The 19,240-nt window shown below is 33.8% G+C and overlaps 1 protein-coding gene and 1 pseudogene across 1 annotated transcript; both read right to left on the bottom strand.

Annotated features, from left to right (window-relative positions):
• Nucleotides 1-3,709: 3,709 nt before the first annotated feature.
• Nucleotides 3,710-10,741, bottom strand: LOC148205976 (coatomer subunit beta'-2-like). The gene is made up of 11 exons (XM_088105965.1): nt 10,690-10,741; nt 10,339-10,448; nt 9,052-9,276; nt 8,806-8,946; nt 6,598-6,634; nt 6,216-6,493; nt 5,946-6,094; nt 5,476-5,544; nt 5,161-5,311; nt 4,995-5,060; nt 3,710-3,742 (listed from the first exon to the last, which is right to left on the bottom strand). Exons 1-11 carry the CDS (start codon nt 10,739-10,741, stop codon nt 3,710-3,712), a joined length of 1,311 nt encoding a protein of 436 aa, XP_087962091.1.
• Nucleotides 10,742-13,613: 2,872 nt separating this feature from the next.
• Nucleotides 13,614-14,980, bottom strand: LOC148205975 (putative clathrin assembly protein At1g25240 pseudogene; annotated as a pseudogene).
• Nucleotides 14,981-19,240: the final 4,260 nt, after the last annotated feature.

Below are 19,240 nucleotides of genomic sequence, written 5' to 3'. Positions count from 1 at the left end.
ATTCTTGGAGTTTTTCTCTCTTCTATAAGATGTTCAATAAATCACTGAAAGCATATATGAAAGTGTAAAATTGTTATTCTCTATTTGAATTCAAATAATGCGTCTATATATAATAAAACTCGAATTAGATGCATTTTAATTGATTACGCTATTAATCTAATCGAATACATTTAACAATTATAACAAATTAATAGCAATCACGCAATTAATTGAATGTACAATTAATGTAATCAACTTGTAATAAATGCTTGGTCAACATATTTAAAAATATATGACCGTTGTGACAGTTATGTCAAGCATTTAACCAGTTTTCAAAATAATAACCAACTTAATCGAATACAAGTCGCATACAATCGATTAAGTAGAAGCACTTAGAATATTTTTGAAAACTTTTCTTCTTTAAATACATCATAGCACTCTTGAAAAATAATTATGCAAACACACGAGTTTTAATCGATTTAACCAATAATGTAATCGACTTTGTTAAAATAGAATGGATCAATTTCTCACACCAAGAGGGGGAGGGGTGAATTGGTGAAATGTAAAAATAAAATCTTTTAAAATCTTTTTCACAAAAATGATTCCTTGACACTTTTCTTGAATCGGAAAGTAAAAGATTTTCAATGCAGCGGAAATTTAATCGATTGAATAAAGAGAGTAGGGATGAGAAAATTCAAACACTGTGTTTTTATACTGGTTCGACCAAGCATACATCCAGTGTCCTTCCAACCACAGGAAGCTAATGCACTATAATGATCAAAGTTTTTAGAACAAGGCTTTTATAGCGACCACACGTCAAAAATATAAAACACCTCTCTAAACCCTTTGAGACACTCTCAAAGTGAAGAACGCCGCACACTCTTCTTCCTGTAATCACAACAGGGAACTTCAAACCAATCTTCAAAATATTGTAGAATCTGATCTCTCAATGACACCCAAATGTGCAAGTTGATCAGCCTTTGAAAAACACAACAATCTTGCTCTTCAAGAAATCACAAGTCGTTGATCACCACCGTCACTCTTGTTTCTTGGAGCTTTTCTTTACTTTTTGTATGATCACAACTTTCTGCAAAAGATATGAAAATGTTAGAATCACAAAAGTTCTTACAAAATCAAATTTGCGTCAATTTATATAATAACTCATCTCAGACGCATTTTAATTGACTTAGCTACAAATGCATTCGAATACAACAATTATGTTATAACAGTTAGCAACAATCACGACAATTAATTGAATGCACAATTAATGCAGTCGACTAACATTTAATGCTTGGTCAACACAATAAAAAATATGACCGTTAGACAGTTATGTCAAGCATTAACAATATTTCAAAACAATAACTAACTTAATCGAAAACAACACGCATGCAATCGATTATGCAACTGTGTTAAGCATAGTTTTGAAAAACCTTCTCTTTGAAAACTCTCACAACACATTTCAAAATAGTTTGTGCAAAGACACGAGTTTTAATCGATTCGCCCCATAATGAAGTCGACTTAAAACTATTATTTTGCCACACATTGTAAAGTTTAACATAAGTGCTTGTGGTTTTCCTTTTCAGCATCATATGTCATGCATTCACATATAAAAACACATGTGTAACACAGTGATATGCAATGAACAACACAAAAATGCTCTCATATATGCTTAAACAGATTTGACACAGTGATCAAAATAATATAACATATAAATATGGAACATGTAACACAAAATATACATGTGTTATTAATTATGTGTTGTACAAATATCACACAGTAACCATAAGCATAATCATATAGCTTTTATAACACATTATAACATGTGTAACACAGTATAACATGTGTTAAAATTTATTATGTGTTGTCATAATAAAAAACACAAATATCACTTAGATATTGGGTTAAGCTAATCCTGTGCTCCCCTATCAATAATCTCAACATTTTGTTTGAGGACAAACAAAGATATAAAGTGGGGTATGGTAATAATTTCCCAAATTAAGTGAACTTAAAGATAATTTTGGCATTTATCTTATTTTTATTTTGTTTAGATTCTGCTTAATTCACCCTTATTTAGTTTGTCTTGAAGCTTTAAGCATAAGAGAGTTAAAGTGGAAAAATAGAGGAATTAAATTAAAACCATTCAATTTTGGCAAATTGTGGCTGATGTGGTTGTGCAGTAGGGTGAAGGTTAAACCACAATGAGCAAACCCCCTAGAAGAGGAAACCTCAAACACCAACCTTCAAAAATTTCTGGAATGTAAGTTGTAAAGCTTGAGCCCAAAATGTGCTACTACGTGCTAAGAAAAACGGTTTAGAAAAGATCTAGAATGATAGCTTTATGGTTGGGTGCCAAAGTTGGCGTTAAGCACCACTTTAAATAGTTTATAAATACAAACCTTGTGTCCTCATTTTAGGCATTGAGTGGATGATTAAATATGTAGTAATAGAGTAGGAATACAGTGTTGGAGGCTTGAGAGAGATGTTTTCATTATAAATCTTACGTTTAGATGTTGTTAGATTTTCATTACAATATTCTAAGTAACACTACAAGAAAAATCACATTTACCTACGACAAAATCCATATGTAAGCTAAAAAGTCTGTAAAAATAGTGTTACATACAGATAAAAATCCGTATGTAAAACGGTCGTAGGTAATATAACATACGGATTTATACGTATGTAGTTACATATAGAAAAATTTGTATGTAACATTGTTTACAGAAAGAATTGTTTTATTCAGCACCTACACATATATTAATTACAAACTTGTAATATACATACAACCAACCACCACAATAGCTTTTATTTAGCACCATATCAAACATGTCACATTTAAAATAGATATATATTACGTTATCAAATAAGTTTACAAAATGTCTAATATTCATAAATAGATTGTATTATTCTTAAGATGCCAAACAATATAAATTCTACCATTCATAATATCAAAAAAATATAGAATGACAACAAGTCAACAGTTTCCTAATAATCACTAAGGATTTTGTTCATCTTGGGGTTGATCTTGTCATTACACTCCATCACCATGATAACAACTTCACCACATATTACTTTTTCCCCTTCTCCTTATTAGATTGTGCCGAAAGTGGAGGAGGTAGGTCAGAACCACTAGATGCCATGTACTAACAAAAATAAATGCAATTGGATGGCCATACATAAATTTGACAAACTCTATTAAATAGTTAAGATGGTTAAAACATAGAAGAATATTAAGATGAATTTAACAAACTTCATAACATTATAAACGTTATTGTACATTGCTTTAGGATAAGAAGAATTAAACCAAGATTGATGCTCATGTAACCCAATACACGAGAATGAGATTTAAATGTTGTTGGATGTTAAAGACAAAATCGTCTATATGAACAACCGATCTCATCTTTTGAAGTTTAATCAAATAACATTAAAATGGGTTAAAAGATCAGAAAGCAATCTAGGACAAACGTAGAGCCAAAAAGCCCAAACAAACAAAACTATAACCTAAACCCAATCTTAGAAAACATAGGAAAACACTTAGGTCCTAGGAATTAGAAAAACATCTAGGTTAGAACAACCAGATGCTTGACTAGACGATGTCTTGTCTAAAAGTGTCTGAGAGAGAACTGAGCTAAATGCTCATTGCTTAAGGTACTTGGAATATGTATTTAACTTCTCTCAAAAAACGAAAACAAGTCAAGACAATATCTTCAACGAAAACAACTAAAAGACTCAACTAAAAGATATAAGAAAGCTCCGCGCTATCTGCCTACAAGGTACACATACAAAGAAGCGTTTACCTATATTCAGATGATACCACAAGCAAAACAGACACATTATCTTATGATGAAGTATCTACACGTTTGGTGTCTTCAAATTAAAAGAGCTTAATTGCAAAATACTACCTAACGGTAGGAAATCAAAAACCACTTTTACTCTAATTTTGCAGATAAACTATTCTACACACATCTACAGTGCTACAGATCAAAAATCAAATATGGACGTTAGAGACAAAATAGATAATCATGGAATGTTCCTCTCTTGAAGAAAAGTCTAAAAGGATCGTACAACATATTTCAAGCAAAGGACTGAAAAAGCATGCCTGCTTTGAAAAAGTTACCTTACACAACGGCTGCTGTGAAAAAAAGAAAGAGAAAATACAAGAACCATAGCTACGAACTACAAACATTGTCTAATGAAAAAATATTCATCAAGCCTATAAATAGAAGATCTCTCACGAAGAAAATCAAGAGGATAAAATAGAGGATATCAAGTACGCAAAGCTTGCAACACCATATTCATCTTAAGAGAAAAAGAGAGAGAAAGAGCTCAAAGTATAGAATATATATGAGTTGAAGAAAAGATAAGAGAAGAGAAAAGAGAAAGAGACACTCTCGAGCTTAAGCGTCAAATCTCTTACTTTTGTAAGATCTTAAAGAGAAACACTTGTGAGTGTTTAAACTATATTGTATTGTATTCATACCCTCTCGTGGAGAGATTTAGTCTAAACTGCTTGTAAGTTATCTTTGATTGCAATTATGAAGATAATTAAAATAATTACAACTGAACTCTTTTTGAGTTGAGGAATCTAGGCGCAGTAGTCTAGTACTAGGAGTGGTTCGAATACTCAAGGAAATATCGGCGGGTTATTGAGTACCAGGAGTAGTGCGAATATTCAAGGAAATCTCGACGATGTGCTGAGTACCAAGAGTGGTGCATATACTCAAGGAAATCTCGGCAGAGTGTTGAGTACCAGAAGTGATGCGAACACTACAAAAAAGAAGGGCATTACCGAAGGCCAAAAACCCTCAGAAACAGCCCAAAACCGTCGGTAAAAGGTAATTACCGAAGGCTTATCGACGGCCAAAGAGCCCTCGGTAAATCCCTTGTCGCTAACATTTACCGAGGGCTTTTGCCCTTCGGTAATTACCGAGGGCCAAAAGCCTTCGGTAATTACCGAGGGCCAAAAGCCCTCGGTAATTACCGAAGGGTTTCCGAAGGGCTAAAGCATATTAACTCACTTGGGGATAGAGATCACATGTGCCCAACTCCTTAACAGCTAAAGGTAACCTTTCTCCGTCAGCAATCTAAGAAGCATAGTACTTGCACATGTCACTAAAAATAAAGAGAACTTGACAGTTCATGCTAGCAAATTAATCAGCCAAAATTTTATTATAGAGTTCACACCTCAACATCTGCTCCTACACTTTTTATATTGACAGTCTGAATTTCATTATGCTTAGCCCAAATAATTTTTCCGCTGTTGTCCATGCTAGCCACAGGTACCTCTCGACCAAGTTTGACCATAATTGTTCCTTCATCATAGCCAATCACAACTCTGTTTGAACGCACCCAATAATTTTGGTTATGAAAAAAGAGTAAAGGCAAGGAAACTTCATAATACAGGCTCAATTTGCCACAGCAATCTCCCACTCACACTGTTCAAGGACATAAAAAAATTTATTAAGAAATTGCAAAAAAATTATCCACAAAAAAGCTCACCGACGTGAACCCTTCAAGTATCCAATAGCCCAGACTCTTTCAAGGCCATAGTTTAATGTGTTTTCCAGCCTGTAAGCAGATCAAACCATAAAACAAATTTTGAAATTATACTTCCAATAAATATAGCAACAACTTGAAACCAGACACCTGAAATTAAATAGAAAAATGGGGAGATAAATATGTCCTATCAATCTCAATATGTGCTATCTTAATTTTAAATCACATCTAGACATTATAGTCACCAAAATAAACCTTTCCACTCTTTTTATGTGCTTATACAAACCGAATAAACAAAAAGGGCAGACCCATATAAGTTTTATTCTCTAAGGTCAAAAGTCAACCATAAACAAATAATCCAATTTCCAACACAAGTGATGACTATTGAAGAAAAAAAATCTAGAGGAAAGTGACAAATGCAATAAGCATAATATTAAACCTCATAACTCAGTAATCTGTGCATTCCACTTTACCTATAAGTTGTAGAGTGCCATATGCGTACTGTACCATCTTCAGAACTAGTAATGATTATAGGAAGTTCAGGATGGAAGCATACAACAGATACATTGTGTGTGTGACCATCTAGGGTCTGGACACAACCTTTGGTCTGATAATCCCATACCTGTTTCGTAAGTTTCAACTGTTATTCCTCTTCATATGTTATATGCATATATGTATGTATATAATTGCATAAACAGATAAATCAAAGAAGCAAACAAACAAAAACAAATATTAAAAAAAACCTTGGCAGTGTGATCATCAGAACCAGTGATTAGATATGGTTTGTCACCACCTGTAAAATAATCAACACAATTTACTCCTTTCTGATGCGCATTCAATGTAAAATTAGGGTCAGGTGAGCCAAGATTCCAAATCTGAAAAAGAAGAAAACAGTTGTAATCAGTATGTGCTTCAAATACTTTGACCTTATCCATCGTGTTATAATTATATACACGAATAAACATATCATCAGCTCTGGCAACAACCCATTGTCTGCGTGCACTAAACTTGGCTGATCTAACTGCAAAATCATGTTGCATAAGAGCTCTAGTGGTTTTTAGAAAATGCATCAAGAGCTAGTTATACAAAACAAATGGATTAAATAAAATTCATAACTTCATGTACCTGGTAACTCAGTAACCTCAAAAGATTTGGCCATGGTCTGAAATATAATAAATAAAATTATGTTAATAACAGAAGCAAATGTCCATTGAAATTAACAACAGCCCGTTTAAAGCAGCAGTTTTGTGAAGAATTTAAATATAAAACAGGAAACTGAGAAACTAACATCCCTTATTAACAATCTATGAAGATACAAGGAATGTGTCATAAGCTATGATATTATAAACAAACAGCCAAGACCAAGACCCATCATAGAAAAGCAAGACTACAAATCCTAACCCGATACACTAGAAACTGAAAAAATCAAGCTTGCGTGATATGAAGTTTTAAAAGCAAAGGAAATGCCAAACGATGATCATAATATCTACAATTATTCAAATTTTATCAATCTATGAAAACGTGCTTAAGTCTCACAGCTCAACAGAAAGCCTTATAAAGGCATCCAAAATATTCAGAAGCACATAATTTTATCTAAATGTATTCCAAACACAGACTCTGGGATCTCGTAAATAAGATTACTTACTGGTCTTACATTTGGAACTTCAAAAGGGTGTGATATGGATTAAAAAAGCACACAGTATACTCATCAAATATTGACCAGTATGTAAATTTCACACAAGTCCCAGTTTCTATTCATTTTAAAGTACAAAATACTATAACATTTTCTAACCATGCTTCAAGACAAAATCACTTAAAGAGCACCATTTATTCGTTCAATATTTTCTCCATGTAATGAATCACTACATCATACATTATTATATTCAATCAATCATATAATATAGATACTTGAAGATTTTGAAGGAATCATGATGAATACAAGAGAAGAATGAAAGAAGAAAGAAATGAGCTTTTGCTGAACTCCCATTCTTTCAAGTGCAAACTCAAACTCAATCTCAATCTCAATCTCAGACTCCAATTCCAAATTTTTACTTTTAACTCATACATATGCAAAGTCAATTTCATTTTTATTTCATAATTAATTATAACAAACCTACAGTTTCACAACCACACACTCTTGTCTATTCTTCTTCTGTTTTCTTCACATCACCACCACACCGTGGCTCTCCTATTGAAACACATCACCCACACGTTACAGAAATAAAATAAGAAATCCTTCCACATGCATGCTCTTCCCACATGGTCAACCTATTTTAACCCAATTCTTTCTCTTTTTCTTTTTCTTTTCTTTCTTCCTCATAAAGCTTGTAGGACCATCCTTAACTCCTATTCTTAACTTTCTTATTTCTTCTACATTCTAAAAAGTTGCACAACCCTTACTTATGCACAGACCTCAAACCATTCATTCCTTTCTTTAACTCAAATAACCACTTTCTTTCTTTCCAATATCTCTCTCATATTCTTCTAAAACCAGCAGACCTAACCTCTTTATTTCCTCTTCTCTCTTCTTCCACGTCTTACAACATTCACACTCTTCTTTTCTCCTTCACCTATTTCCTTCATCACCAATACACCCTTATACTCTAAACCTCCTCACTCATCATTCAACTCATTCCCACGCTGCATTCTAACCTTTCTCTCTTGATCCTATGAACATGTCACACACTGGGTTTACCGAATCCAAGAAGAGACCGAGAGTGGATCCTGTGTCTGCTTCTTTCCCAATAAATATACTCTCCTCATTCACACAATCACATTTTATATATAAAAGTTCATCATATCAATGTCATTTATTCCCTCATGCATATTCATACATAAATCAATATAAACAAAGTCACTCTCATTACATAGAAATTTTCCAAACATGAGAGAAAACACAAAAAGCACCATAAAACATCCACCCAAAACTCATATTCATTTATGTAACCCATCATGCATTAGATATAACTTTGTTCTCCTCTTACCTGGACTTTTCTTGAGCTTGCTAACCACTTTCACCTCTTACGGTTTTGATGGTAAGAGCACTGCCGCTTCTCCCCTCTTGCTCGATCAACCACTCTTCCACCAGCCTTCAACAAAAAACCTCAACCGGAGGACCAACCCTTCACGAAAATCCTCCAAAAGAGAACTCCTCACATATAGGGAAGGCCTTCTATGATAGCAGAGCACCGATCTCCTCCATGAACGACTTCGAGAAGAAGAGTGATTACAAAGGGACGCGCTGGTTTAGATCTAAAGCCCCATCAGCGGTAGAGCCGAGAAACATGATAATCGCGAGAGTCACCTAATCGCGATCTTATCCCCTTCGCAGACCGGTAGAGCCACCACAAAAACAGCCGTAGCGCGTCTTGCTACCTCCATCACCCTCGCAATGCTATTCGCTCCAGATCTACCAACCTTCAGTGAGACTGTCGTTGCCGCCGCGTTCCGGACATCTCCCACGAACCCCGAAACCTGCGTCAACGAACCCAGCCGCAAAACCCCCAAATCGGCGTCAACTAACCCAACCGCAAAACCACCAAACCGGCCTCAGCGAACCTAGGCTTAGAACCCCCAAACCGTCATCTTCAATCCCAGCCAAAGAATCCCCAAACCAGTGTCAACCAACCAACCCTCACTTGTCCCAGAATCGCTCAATATTGGAGGGCACATTGGAGGGCACGAGCAGAATAGGGAAGGGAAGGGGGAAGCTTCAGAGAGGAGAACAAAGGGGAGGGAAATTGGAAAATTTGGAGAAAACGACGAAGCATGAAGAAAATGAAATTGGGGAACGAAAATTCCAATCTGAGACTTAAATTATAGAGAATGTTACTGACGGCTTACAAGCCTTCGCTAATCATCTCAATACCGAGGGCTTCAAAGCCTTCGGTAATATGCCGTCTGTAAATCACGTTTTTCCAGTAGTGGAATACTCAAAAAAAATCTCGACGAGGTAGTTGAGTATCAAGAGTGGTGCTAATACTCATTTGTAATCGTGTGAAGATTATAGTGGAAACCTTTGCGGAGAAGGCTGGTAGTAGCTCAGTTAGAGCGAACTAGTATAAAATATCTTGTGTTATTATCTCTTCTCTTTGTTAAACAATCCTTCAAGAAATCCTAGAGTTGAGCTTTTTACTAGAAAATATAAGAACTTCCAAGCTAAACGATCTTTTACTTTTAAGAGGAAGTTTTTACAAACGTTGTAGTAGAAATTATATTGATTAGCACACTGATATTTATAAAGCTTGTATTTTACGTCAAGCGTTTAAGCCTTTAAAAGAATATTTCACTCGCTTGACAACGTGTTATATCAGAAGGGTTACGAAAAATTTCAAAAACACTATTCAACTCTCCTTCTAGTATTTTTCAGATAGTTCATTGGAGGCCCTTGTATAAAGTAGTATGTAAATAAATACAATTGAAATCTGCACACAAAAGAAAAAGTGCTAAAGAATTGTTATACAGATACAGTGATTTTGCTATCCATGTACGATGAGAAAACATCAATAAATCTAAAATCAACAAGAATTGTTAGGTGCTGCTCTGGATCTAGTCAAAGCTATCAAAATGAACTACCCTTGCATAGATTGAAGTAACAAGTTGAGAAACAAATTTCCATAACTTACGAGAAGAGAAATAGGGGAACCAAGAAACAATTATTGATGCTTGCGCCATACTTTGAGTGAAAAATATTCTCCTCCAGTAAAATGTAAAAGCAAATATAGATCCAACTTTTTCAATGCTCATGAGTCATAACAAGTGGACAACTCTGTATTTCTAATTTACTTGGGCAGTTGGCATAAAATAAACTTAAACTAAAATGCATTCAATCTTTTATAAGCCATCAATTAAGAAAGTAGAAATAACCTCTGCATCAATGAAACGAACATCCTTCACTTCATATTCAGCTGCTTCATTAGTTTCCTCTCCATGAAGAACAGCACGAACATCAGATACCAAGCAATGTTTTGAATTTACTACAAACTCGGTTTAAAAAAAAAACTAATAATAGTAAGTGTTCAATAATTTAGCAGAAGGGAAGATGAAACTGACCCAATAACCTTTGGAGCTATACTTGAATATTTTGAACTAAGGTGGTTCTTTCAGCAATAAAAAAGTATATTCATAATTTCTTTTCCTTGTCTGGGTGTTAAATTGTTGGAATATGAACTTTTATGAAATACTTGATCTTTTTCAATCAATTACTTTAGTCCTTACCATCAAGGGGTACAATTGCAAGAGCCATTACATTGTTTTCCTCCAATTCCATAGCTTTTAAATTTATTTCATCAAGTACAAAGGTGGAGAAATGTGTAGAACTCATTCCATTAAGTGAACATCCCAAGCATCCATAGACAACATTATTTCATAATCAACACATAATCATTTGCACAATCATCGGTTCATATCAAAGACTTACTCTAACAAACAAAAAGAACTTGTCTCAAGTGACAGAATCATTACTATAACAAATAATAAGTAATACTATTAACCAAAGAAAAAAAATATTGTTAGTCAAAACACAAGGATAACAATGACAGTAGAAAACAAAAGTGAATAAATTCTCTAAAACGGAAATGAAAACACTTCCTAGCTTTAATTTTGAACATCTAGCTCTCAACTTATCCCCTCCCGCTGCCTCCAGAATCAAGGACAAAACAACCCTCATTAGTAAAAAAAACTTGTACTTCTGAATGAGAAACATGTTTGAGAGAAACAAGTTTTGAAACTGAGATAAGATTATACTTAAAGTATGGCATAACTAAAATAATAGCATCACAAATTGATAACTCCTTTATGTGTGGCTTTATTCTTTATACCATATTCACGATTATGCTATTAACATATTCATAAGACAAATTTTTCCAAACTCATGATAACATGATCAATTGTCCAGAGTTTCCAAACATTATTACTTTGAATTTTCACGAGCAGTGGACCACGACAAAGGTTTTCACCTTGTTTGGAGCTCAACAAGGGTCTCGAACGAATCGATAATGATTTTCAAAGAAAGGAGAAGGAAGAAGCAAGGGTGCGAGATCGGAAGACACAATAGCCGTATCAGACAAGGATCGAATTGGGGTTTGAGAATTTAAGAGGGAGCACAAAAACTTCGCAATTCTTAGGGTTTGAGGGTTTCTTCTATCTAAGAAGAAGGAAGAAGAGGATTTGTGAAAGTTTCTTTTATCAAGGAAGAAGGAAGGGAATGAAGTTTGCAATGCTTTTTCATTAGGTCAAATGGAAGTGAGAAAAGTTCGGAGTTAGGGTTATTGTAATAAGAAAAGATTTTTTTTTAATAATTTATTTTCCAGATCCATATTTAAAATTAGTAGGTAAAGTTTGTTTCTATTTACATATGAATTTTATACCATTACATAATAATCTTGTCTTTTGCAAATTTTTCTGTCATAACGCGTCTAATTTACATACGAATTTTACATACGGAAAATCAGTAGATAAAAATCTGTATGTAATCTAGTTTTCAAAATCCGTATGTAATACTCACATTATCTATGGATTAAAATCTGTATGTGAACATTTGTAGGGTAACTTGAATTTTTCTTGTAGTGTAGATAAACTCTCTTGTGCCGAGGTTTGATGTAATCAATTCTAATTCTCTGTATTTGTCTTTCTTGAATGTTTGTTTATGCTTTCATTCAATTTGGTTGTGAATTAGTTTATCCTTATTATTGGATGAACTGATCACTCGACTTATTTCACTGACTTGGGATTGAATGGGAATTCGGTCCAAGTTGTGGTCCAATTAATTCGCCTCTTTCTTTTAGATTGAATAAATTACGACTAATTGATTATAGAGTCTAGATCATAACGCAAGTTATTCATGTAAGCAGTCACTAAAAGATCTTATTTAAGTTTAATAATCTTAGGTTCTAGCGGTCAAGAATTGACATAAAGTTACATTTAAATGACACTCCCAAAACTATGAATGATTTGTTTAAGTACGTAGACTAGCCTATTCTCCACTTAATATATATAATATATACTACTATCAATATTTTCTAAATAAAAAACCCAGAAAAAAAAAACTATCAATATGCTTATTAAATTCCTATGGATACGATAACTCCCGTTCGACCGTAGTACAAATGACTTAGTACAGTTGCCAACATATCATAATTGGATAACTCTTTTAATCGAATTACACTGGTTGTTATCTTTCCACACAAACCTTTGTAGGTGACTAACTTTCATAAGTCCTATATATTGTCTTCAAGATACGGTCCTTTATTGCGTAGCCATAATTTCTGGGATGCTAGCAATGTCCGAAGGATGCGTAAAAATCGTCCTATGATGAAATATGAGCAGAGCTGTGGTAGACAGGATCCATTCCATTGATTGTTGTTCCACTTCGATTCTCTGTGTATTTTGAGATTAAGGTTGTGCCGCTCGTGACCGCCACGTGGTTTGGGAAATTCAACTCAATTCCAGGACGAATGCCAAATATTCTTATAAGGGTCACAAAAGGATGAAATGATCTCAGAAGATCAGCTCTTCAAATTTTCTTCCCCTAAGAAATGTTTTCTTTACTTGTATGATATGCTCTCTTCTTTGCTAATGTATCTTCGTCAGGTTTCTTAATATGAGAAGAGTGACTCAAAGACACTTTTACGCATTGTTAATTAGGATCTTTATCTTAATCGTACTTAGATGAATCTTGATTATATCCCAGCCATCTTGTTACCTAATTACTGGTAACCAGCCCAAGAATATCTATCACATTCAGAAAATCCTAAAAAAAAAAATAATTTGGTGTTAGGTTCATGATCAACATGTGTCGAGTTTAAATTGATCAAATTAACAAGTTAGTTAACATCTATCATGGGCAGAAAAATAAAAATAGATGACGGCAAAATATTCTGCAATTTCAATATCTAATTATCATATTTTCAACAACAATAAAACAGAAGTATATGTCATGAATTATTTTCTAATGCAGAAGAAGGGCTGATTCACAAGTTCTTCCGCAGTTATGGAGAAGAGAATGAATAAGAAGAACATTACCCCTTTGGATTTCATTTTCCCACATTTTCCTTTACCCCAGAAGAATAATATACACATGGCACAATGAATCTAGCAAACTGAAAAAAAGTGAACAACACGTAAACATCGGTTCTATAATGCTAAAAACTAATTAGATCAGGAAGAGGTTGATTGTGAGCAGAAACATAAGGCACAATGTGATATGATTCCTCAAAAGGGTTGGTTGTGTTGCGAATATCCTTTTCACCAGAGACAGTGTGCATTCCTTTACCACCAAACATCACATTATCATCATTATCAAAAACCTCCCATTGGTGAGTGATGATGGTCATCAAACCCTTCTCTGACTCCTTCTGGTGTGAAACAGGTGCAATGGCAGAACAATCTCTTACCACAATGGCTTTGTCCTCATCATTTGCCGCAACACCACCCTTCTTGTTGGAAGAGGCACCATTGATTATTTTCTCAAGATCTTGAATATCCTCCTGAGAAATTCTTTCAATTTGGGGGCACTGAGAGGCATTGAGGACACCAATATCTTTGCAAAACTCAAGGAACGAAGACAACTCCTCCCTTTGAATCGATGCTTTCTGAAGAACCTTGAGGCCAATACTCGCTTCCATCCTCCCACCCATTTCATATATCCTCAACAAAACCTTGGCAATCTTGTTGCAAAACTTACTATACACACCGAAAACCTCAACTATAACACAGTCCATGGCTTCAAGAACCAAACCAACATTCATGTTCTCGTTCCGAGGCCTGATCTGAAGAAGCATATCAACCAACCCTTGCAACTTTTGCAAACCCTCAAGCTCTTCCATCAACGTCTCCTCCACCTCCATCTCCTTTTTATTCTTCTTTAGCTTTTTAACCTCGGAGGATACGAACGCCGATCTTTGATCCAAATACGCAAAATAAGCACGAATGAAATCGTTGAAATCCCAAGCCTTCTCGGTGCTCAAATGGGCATCAGAAAAGTTTGAGAGGTCAAAGGGTAACCTCCCCATCCGTTGCACCATCTGGATGTCACAGCAGAAAATGCCATGGATGAGCATCAAGCCTTTCAGCGCGACCACCCAGCTTCGAGTCTTCTGCATGCGCATGGAGAGAGACCACACAATAGGTTTCAGGTACGAGGGTGAGGTTCGTAACCAATGGAACACTTTCTGCACGTTCTTAGAATCTATGTATTGATCATCATGGCTTGTAGCCTTGATCACCACAGCTTCTAAATCAGGGTTGTGGAACTCACTCTTTCGCGCGAACTTTGCAACCCATATGCTGTTCTTGTCTTTTATGGCTCCAGCGGCTCTCTCCCACACCCTCATTTCCTTTTCTTAATGCTTGTAAATATATTTGAAACAAAGGTGATAGATTGATGTATAAACAAAGGTTAGGGAGATGGTGGTGAGGATGTTTATCTCTTCACCACCTTCAACCTTCCCTTCTTTCTCAAGGGAAAACTTCTATTAAATTTTTCTTTTGGTTTGCAAGATTTTGTATGTTCTGAGAATTCTATGTGGTTGGGACGTAAGATTGGATGATGGAGACAACAACGCAAACGCAAAAGGTTTCATGTGTTTTAGTTTTCTACAACGCATCCACCTGGCATCATGGCGTATTTTTGGTCTTCATGTGTTGGAATCCGTCAAAGTTGTTACCTTAAACTTGTGTTTGGCTGAGTTGCCATGTTTGGAAATGCTTCTTGGAAGTGAGTTGGCTAAATGAAAGGGATCAAGAGTTTTTTTGGGGCCCCACGATATGGATTTTCCTTTACTTAATTCTGCAATGTGAACTGGTGCCAGAAGGTATGTTGGTCATTCTTGTTTGTCCCCTCACCATGCACTCACCATGCAAGAGTCTACCTGCATGTCGTCATTAGGCTGCTTTTGTCAATGTGTACGATGTTGCCGGCTTCTCCCCAACCACAAATATTTGGTGAAGTTTAAGTATACTTTCTTTAGTTAGGGAAATTTTCCTGCTAACAAAGCGTGTTATTCAATGTTTACGATGCAGTAATGTTTATTGTAATATCTTGCAAAAAGAATTAATTTATGTAGGAATACATACATACATACACATACATATATATATATATATATATATATATATATATATATATATATATATTTTCTTAACAGTATATATATTTTCTTAACAGTAATAAGTATTTTAAAATTAATAAATAAATTTAAATAAATGAAACAGGTTTTAAGATATATTTTAGTAATAATTAATTTTCAAAAAAAATTTGGTTTTCAAATACAAGTTGTGTGTACAAATAATGTATTTAATTGTGATTAATTATATTGATGAAAAAGATTGAAAATATGTTTTTTAATTTTGGTCTAATGACAATCGTAAAATTTATTTCATTAAAGTAAATAATAAAGCTGCATATTAAAAACGAGAAAGCGAATTGATTAGATGACATGCTACAATTATTTATTTTTTAAGTATTATAGTATTAAATTAGAAATGTAGGCTATAATTTAAAATAATTTTTTTAAGTTAATATGGTAAATATGCATTCAAGTTTTTAATATATAATTAACCATCTTAGTGTATTGAATATGCATTTATAAGCAATCATCTTTCAAAGTATTGAAAAAAATTTAAAATGAACATTTTAAATGAATATAGAAACAAAAAGTATCATTTACTAAATCAGATAATAAGAATAGACAAATTTAAATTAAAAAGTGTGTGTAGTCCGTCGTAGAGTCTATGGTGGAATTTGTGGTAGATCGTGAGTTCCTGTGATGGATATGGGTCATGTAGGAGAGCCTATGCTTCATCCTATTGTAGGACAATCCTCTAGTGGTATTGTCAGTTTCTTAATCACAGTCTGAGTGAAAACATGACAATGTTTGTGTTTAGCATGGATTTTATGGTTAAGAATTTAAATTTCTTTACTTATGGTGGTTTGTTGGTGGATTTTAATTCATTGGCTAATATGTCTTCTTTGCAAGATGCCAATCCCATCATTGATAGTTTGTAGAGTTTACAATATTTAGATTCAGTCATTGTAGTTTTGAGGTAGTTTCTATTTTTGTTACATATAAGCAAGATCATTTGCAAAGGAATTGAATATAGCCTCTAAATGGACTAATATGTTTGATGAGAGGACAAATTCAAATTTTGAGTTCAATAATGTGACATGTTGAGGATTTCTAAAAACGAAAGTTAATGCTAAATCTTCTAAACTAAGATTTCTAAAAAGAATTGTGGGTTAATGATATACATCTCTTAATATGTCGAGGACTTTACTAGTGTTGCATTAGTTTAATTTTCTCCATCTATATATGTACTTATTTTTTTTTCATAATAGCACTAAATATATGATTTATAGCGATGTTTTATACCGATTATAATCCACCTAATATAAAAAGGGGTGTGGTGGCATATTTGTAAATACTATAAGACTTTCTATGATGCTTCTACATCCGACCAATATAGAAAGTGGCGTGCTAACAAAACCAAAATAAATTACAAAACCTTTTTATATCGGTTGAACTTATAATTGATATAGAAAGTGACATGATGACACAATTGCAATAAATTACAAAGTTTTTCTATAATGGTTGGACATATAACCAATATATAAAATGACCTTTTATACCATTTTGTCACTTCAACTAGTATAGAATGTTTAATTTTTCTTCACAACTTTTGTGCCTCACGTCAATTACCTCTATATTGATCAGTTCGAGCTCTAAAGTGAGTTTGTGTTCTCGTTTTGCCTCGTTCGCTCTCCTCGTTCTCGTCGTTTCCAAATTCCTTCTCCTTCTCATCATTTTTCATGTTTGTCACCGCTGCAATCACAATGATGTTTGGGCGTTCACTAGTGTTTGTTGAATGTCGTTCATGAGGGTTGTTGGTGTGGTGTGATGTTGTGGTGTTGTCGTCATTATGTGGTCTCGTCCTCTCACTTGCCTTCATCGTCCAATGCCTCTGCATTTTCTTCGTTAAAAAGGGTTAACATTTGAACCTAATATCTACATTGTTATGAATTATGAATTTATATTTGAATGTTTTTAGGTTTTTTATTTTCTATGGTAATCAAAATCACCAAATAAATTCTAGACAAAAGAAAAATGTATAAATTCTTTGACAATGTAAAAATTCAAATAATAGTTCCAAGTTTATGTTTTGATAATGTATAAATTCTAGTTGTAGCTTTAGCCTTTAGGTAACAAGGGTTGTGCTTGTTATGGTTTAATGTATTGTTTATGGTTTTAGGAGTGAAACTTATATTGTTTTGTTGTTTTTAGTTATTATTTATTTTCTTAGTTTTCTTTTATTGATTCAAATTTGTTTATATTTAGTTTGTTAGTTATTGTAGTTACTTTCATTCTGTTGGTTACTAGTTGCAGTTTTTCTTGTTAATTTGAATGGTTAAGTCTTGTTTTGAATTTTATTTTTCTATTGTAGACTTGGTCAATATATTATTTTGAGTGTCTAAGAAGTAGAGTATGTGTTGTAATGTTCTTTCATATTGGTAAATTTATTAATATAATAGTGTTGATTCTTGTTGTACTAATTAGTTTTGAATAACAACTATCTTTACTAATTCTAGCACTTACTCTTCTAACATTGTTGTGATTTTGTTTTACTAATATAGATTAATAACTAATGAATCTAACTAGTTTTGGTTTTAATTTATGCTTTTGCTAAGGTTCACTAAAGTTGTAGACAACATTGGAGTTCAAGATTTAAAAACTATTCTATTAAAAACTACATATTGGTTCTACTTTAACTTTTCATTCAAGATTCTAACTATATTTTTTATTTTACTGAATTAGGTTCCATCTAAATAGTTAGTTTAGGATTATGCTAATGATTTGACTTTACATATTCTATTTAGTATGATATTTCTTGGTTTGCATAGTTGAATTTTAGATTAGTTGTTGTTTTTAGTTGCATTCAATTTTTCTCACAAGTAAAAAAATGACTTTCTAATGCACCTTTTATGCTTCGATTTACGAGAAACCAAAGCATAACATGGTGCGATGACATTTTTGAAATTTTTATGAAAGTATGTCTCGATTAAAATATAATTGAAGCAATAGATCGTCTATTGCCTCGGTTCCCCCAGGAACCACTGTCGTAGGGTCTGAAAAACTAACATGTAAAAACTTTTCAATTAACACAAATCTCTCTGCAAGACTTTTGGCCTCGGTTCCCTGACAACCGAGGCCATAGACCCTTTGGAAAACTGACATTTTCTCATGTTTAGCATACCAAATCTCTGTGCATGGACTTTTAGCCTCGATTTTGTAGTCAATCGAGGCCATAGACCTTGTAGAATCCCTTTGACAATCTACAACCCTAACGTTTAAGCTGAAAACGTTTTGGCTATACAATACCGCTTATTTTGGGAGCAAACTTCTAACTGAAGTACCTGAAAAACACTAGAAGGGGAGGGGGAAGAGGGGGGCAAAAGGGGGGCAAGAGGGGGTGAATACTGTTAATGGAAAAATTCTTCTTACAACCCTTCTGATATAGCACATAATTAAGCTTGAAAATTTCTTATGAAAGCTTAAATGCTGAACCTAATAAAAGTTATAAATGATTGTTACTTTTTACGTGCTACTAAGAATGTACACTGCTGAGTTTTATAAGAACCTTCTTAATTGAAGGGTAATTGTTTAGTTTGGAAGGTTTTTGTATTTGGAAATAAAAACACAACTACAAGTTTTTAGAAGAGAAGTGTTTAAGTAAGAGAAGAGATAAATGAATAGTTATTTGTATACTAGTTCGC

The sequence above is a fragment of the Vigna umbellata genome, chromosome 1 (genome assembly GCF_029865625.1).
Source record: "Vigna umbellata cultivar VRB3 chromosome 1, Vumbellata_1.0, whole genome shotgun sequence".
In the NCBI taxonomy this organism is placed as follows: domain Eukaryota; kingdom Viridiplantae; phylum Streptophyta; class Magnoliopsida; order Fabales; family Fabaceae; genus Vigna; species Vigna umbellata.
This window is presented reverse-complemented; position numbering and strand designations above follow the sequence as displayed.

Coding starts and splice junctions, on each gene's coding strand:
- LOC148205976 (XM_088105965.1), bottom strand. CDS start 10,741: ATGGAATTGGAGGAAAACAATGTAATGGCTCTTGCAATTGTACCCCTT. Junction 10,449..10,689: donor TGCAATTGTACCCCTTGATG/GTAAGGACTAAA, acceptor CCGAGTTTGTAG/TAAATTCAAAACATTGCTTG. Junction 9,277..10,338: donor TTCGTTTCATTGATGCAGAG/GTTATTTCTACT, acceptor TTTAAGTCTCAG/ATTGGAATTTTCGTTCCCCA.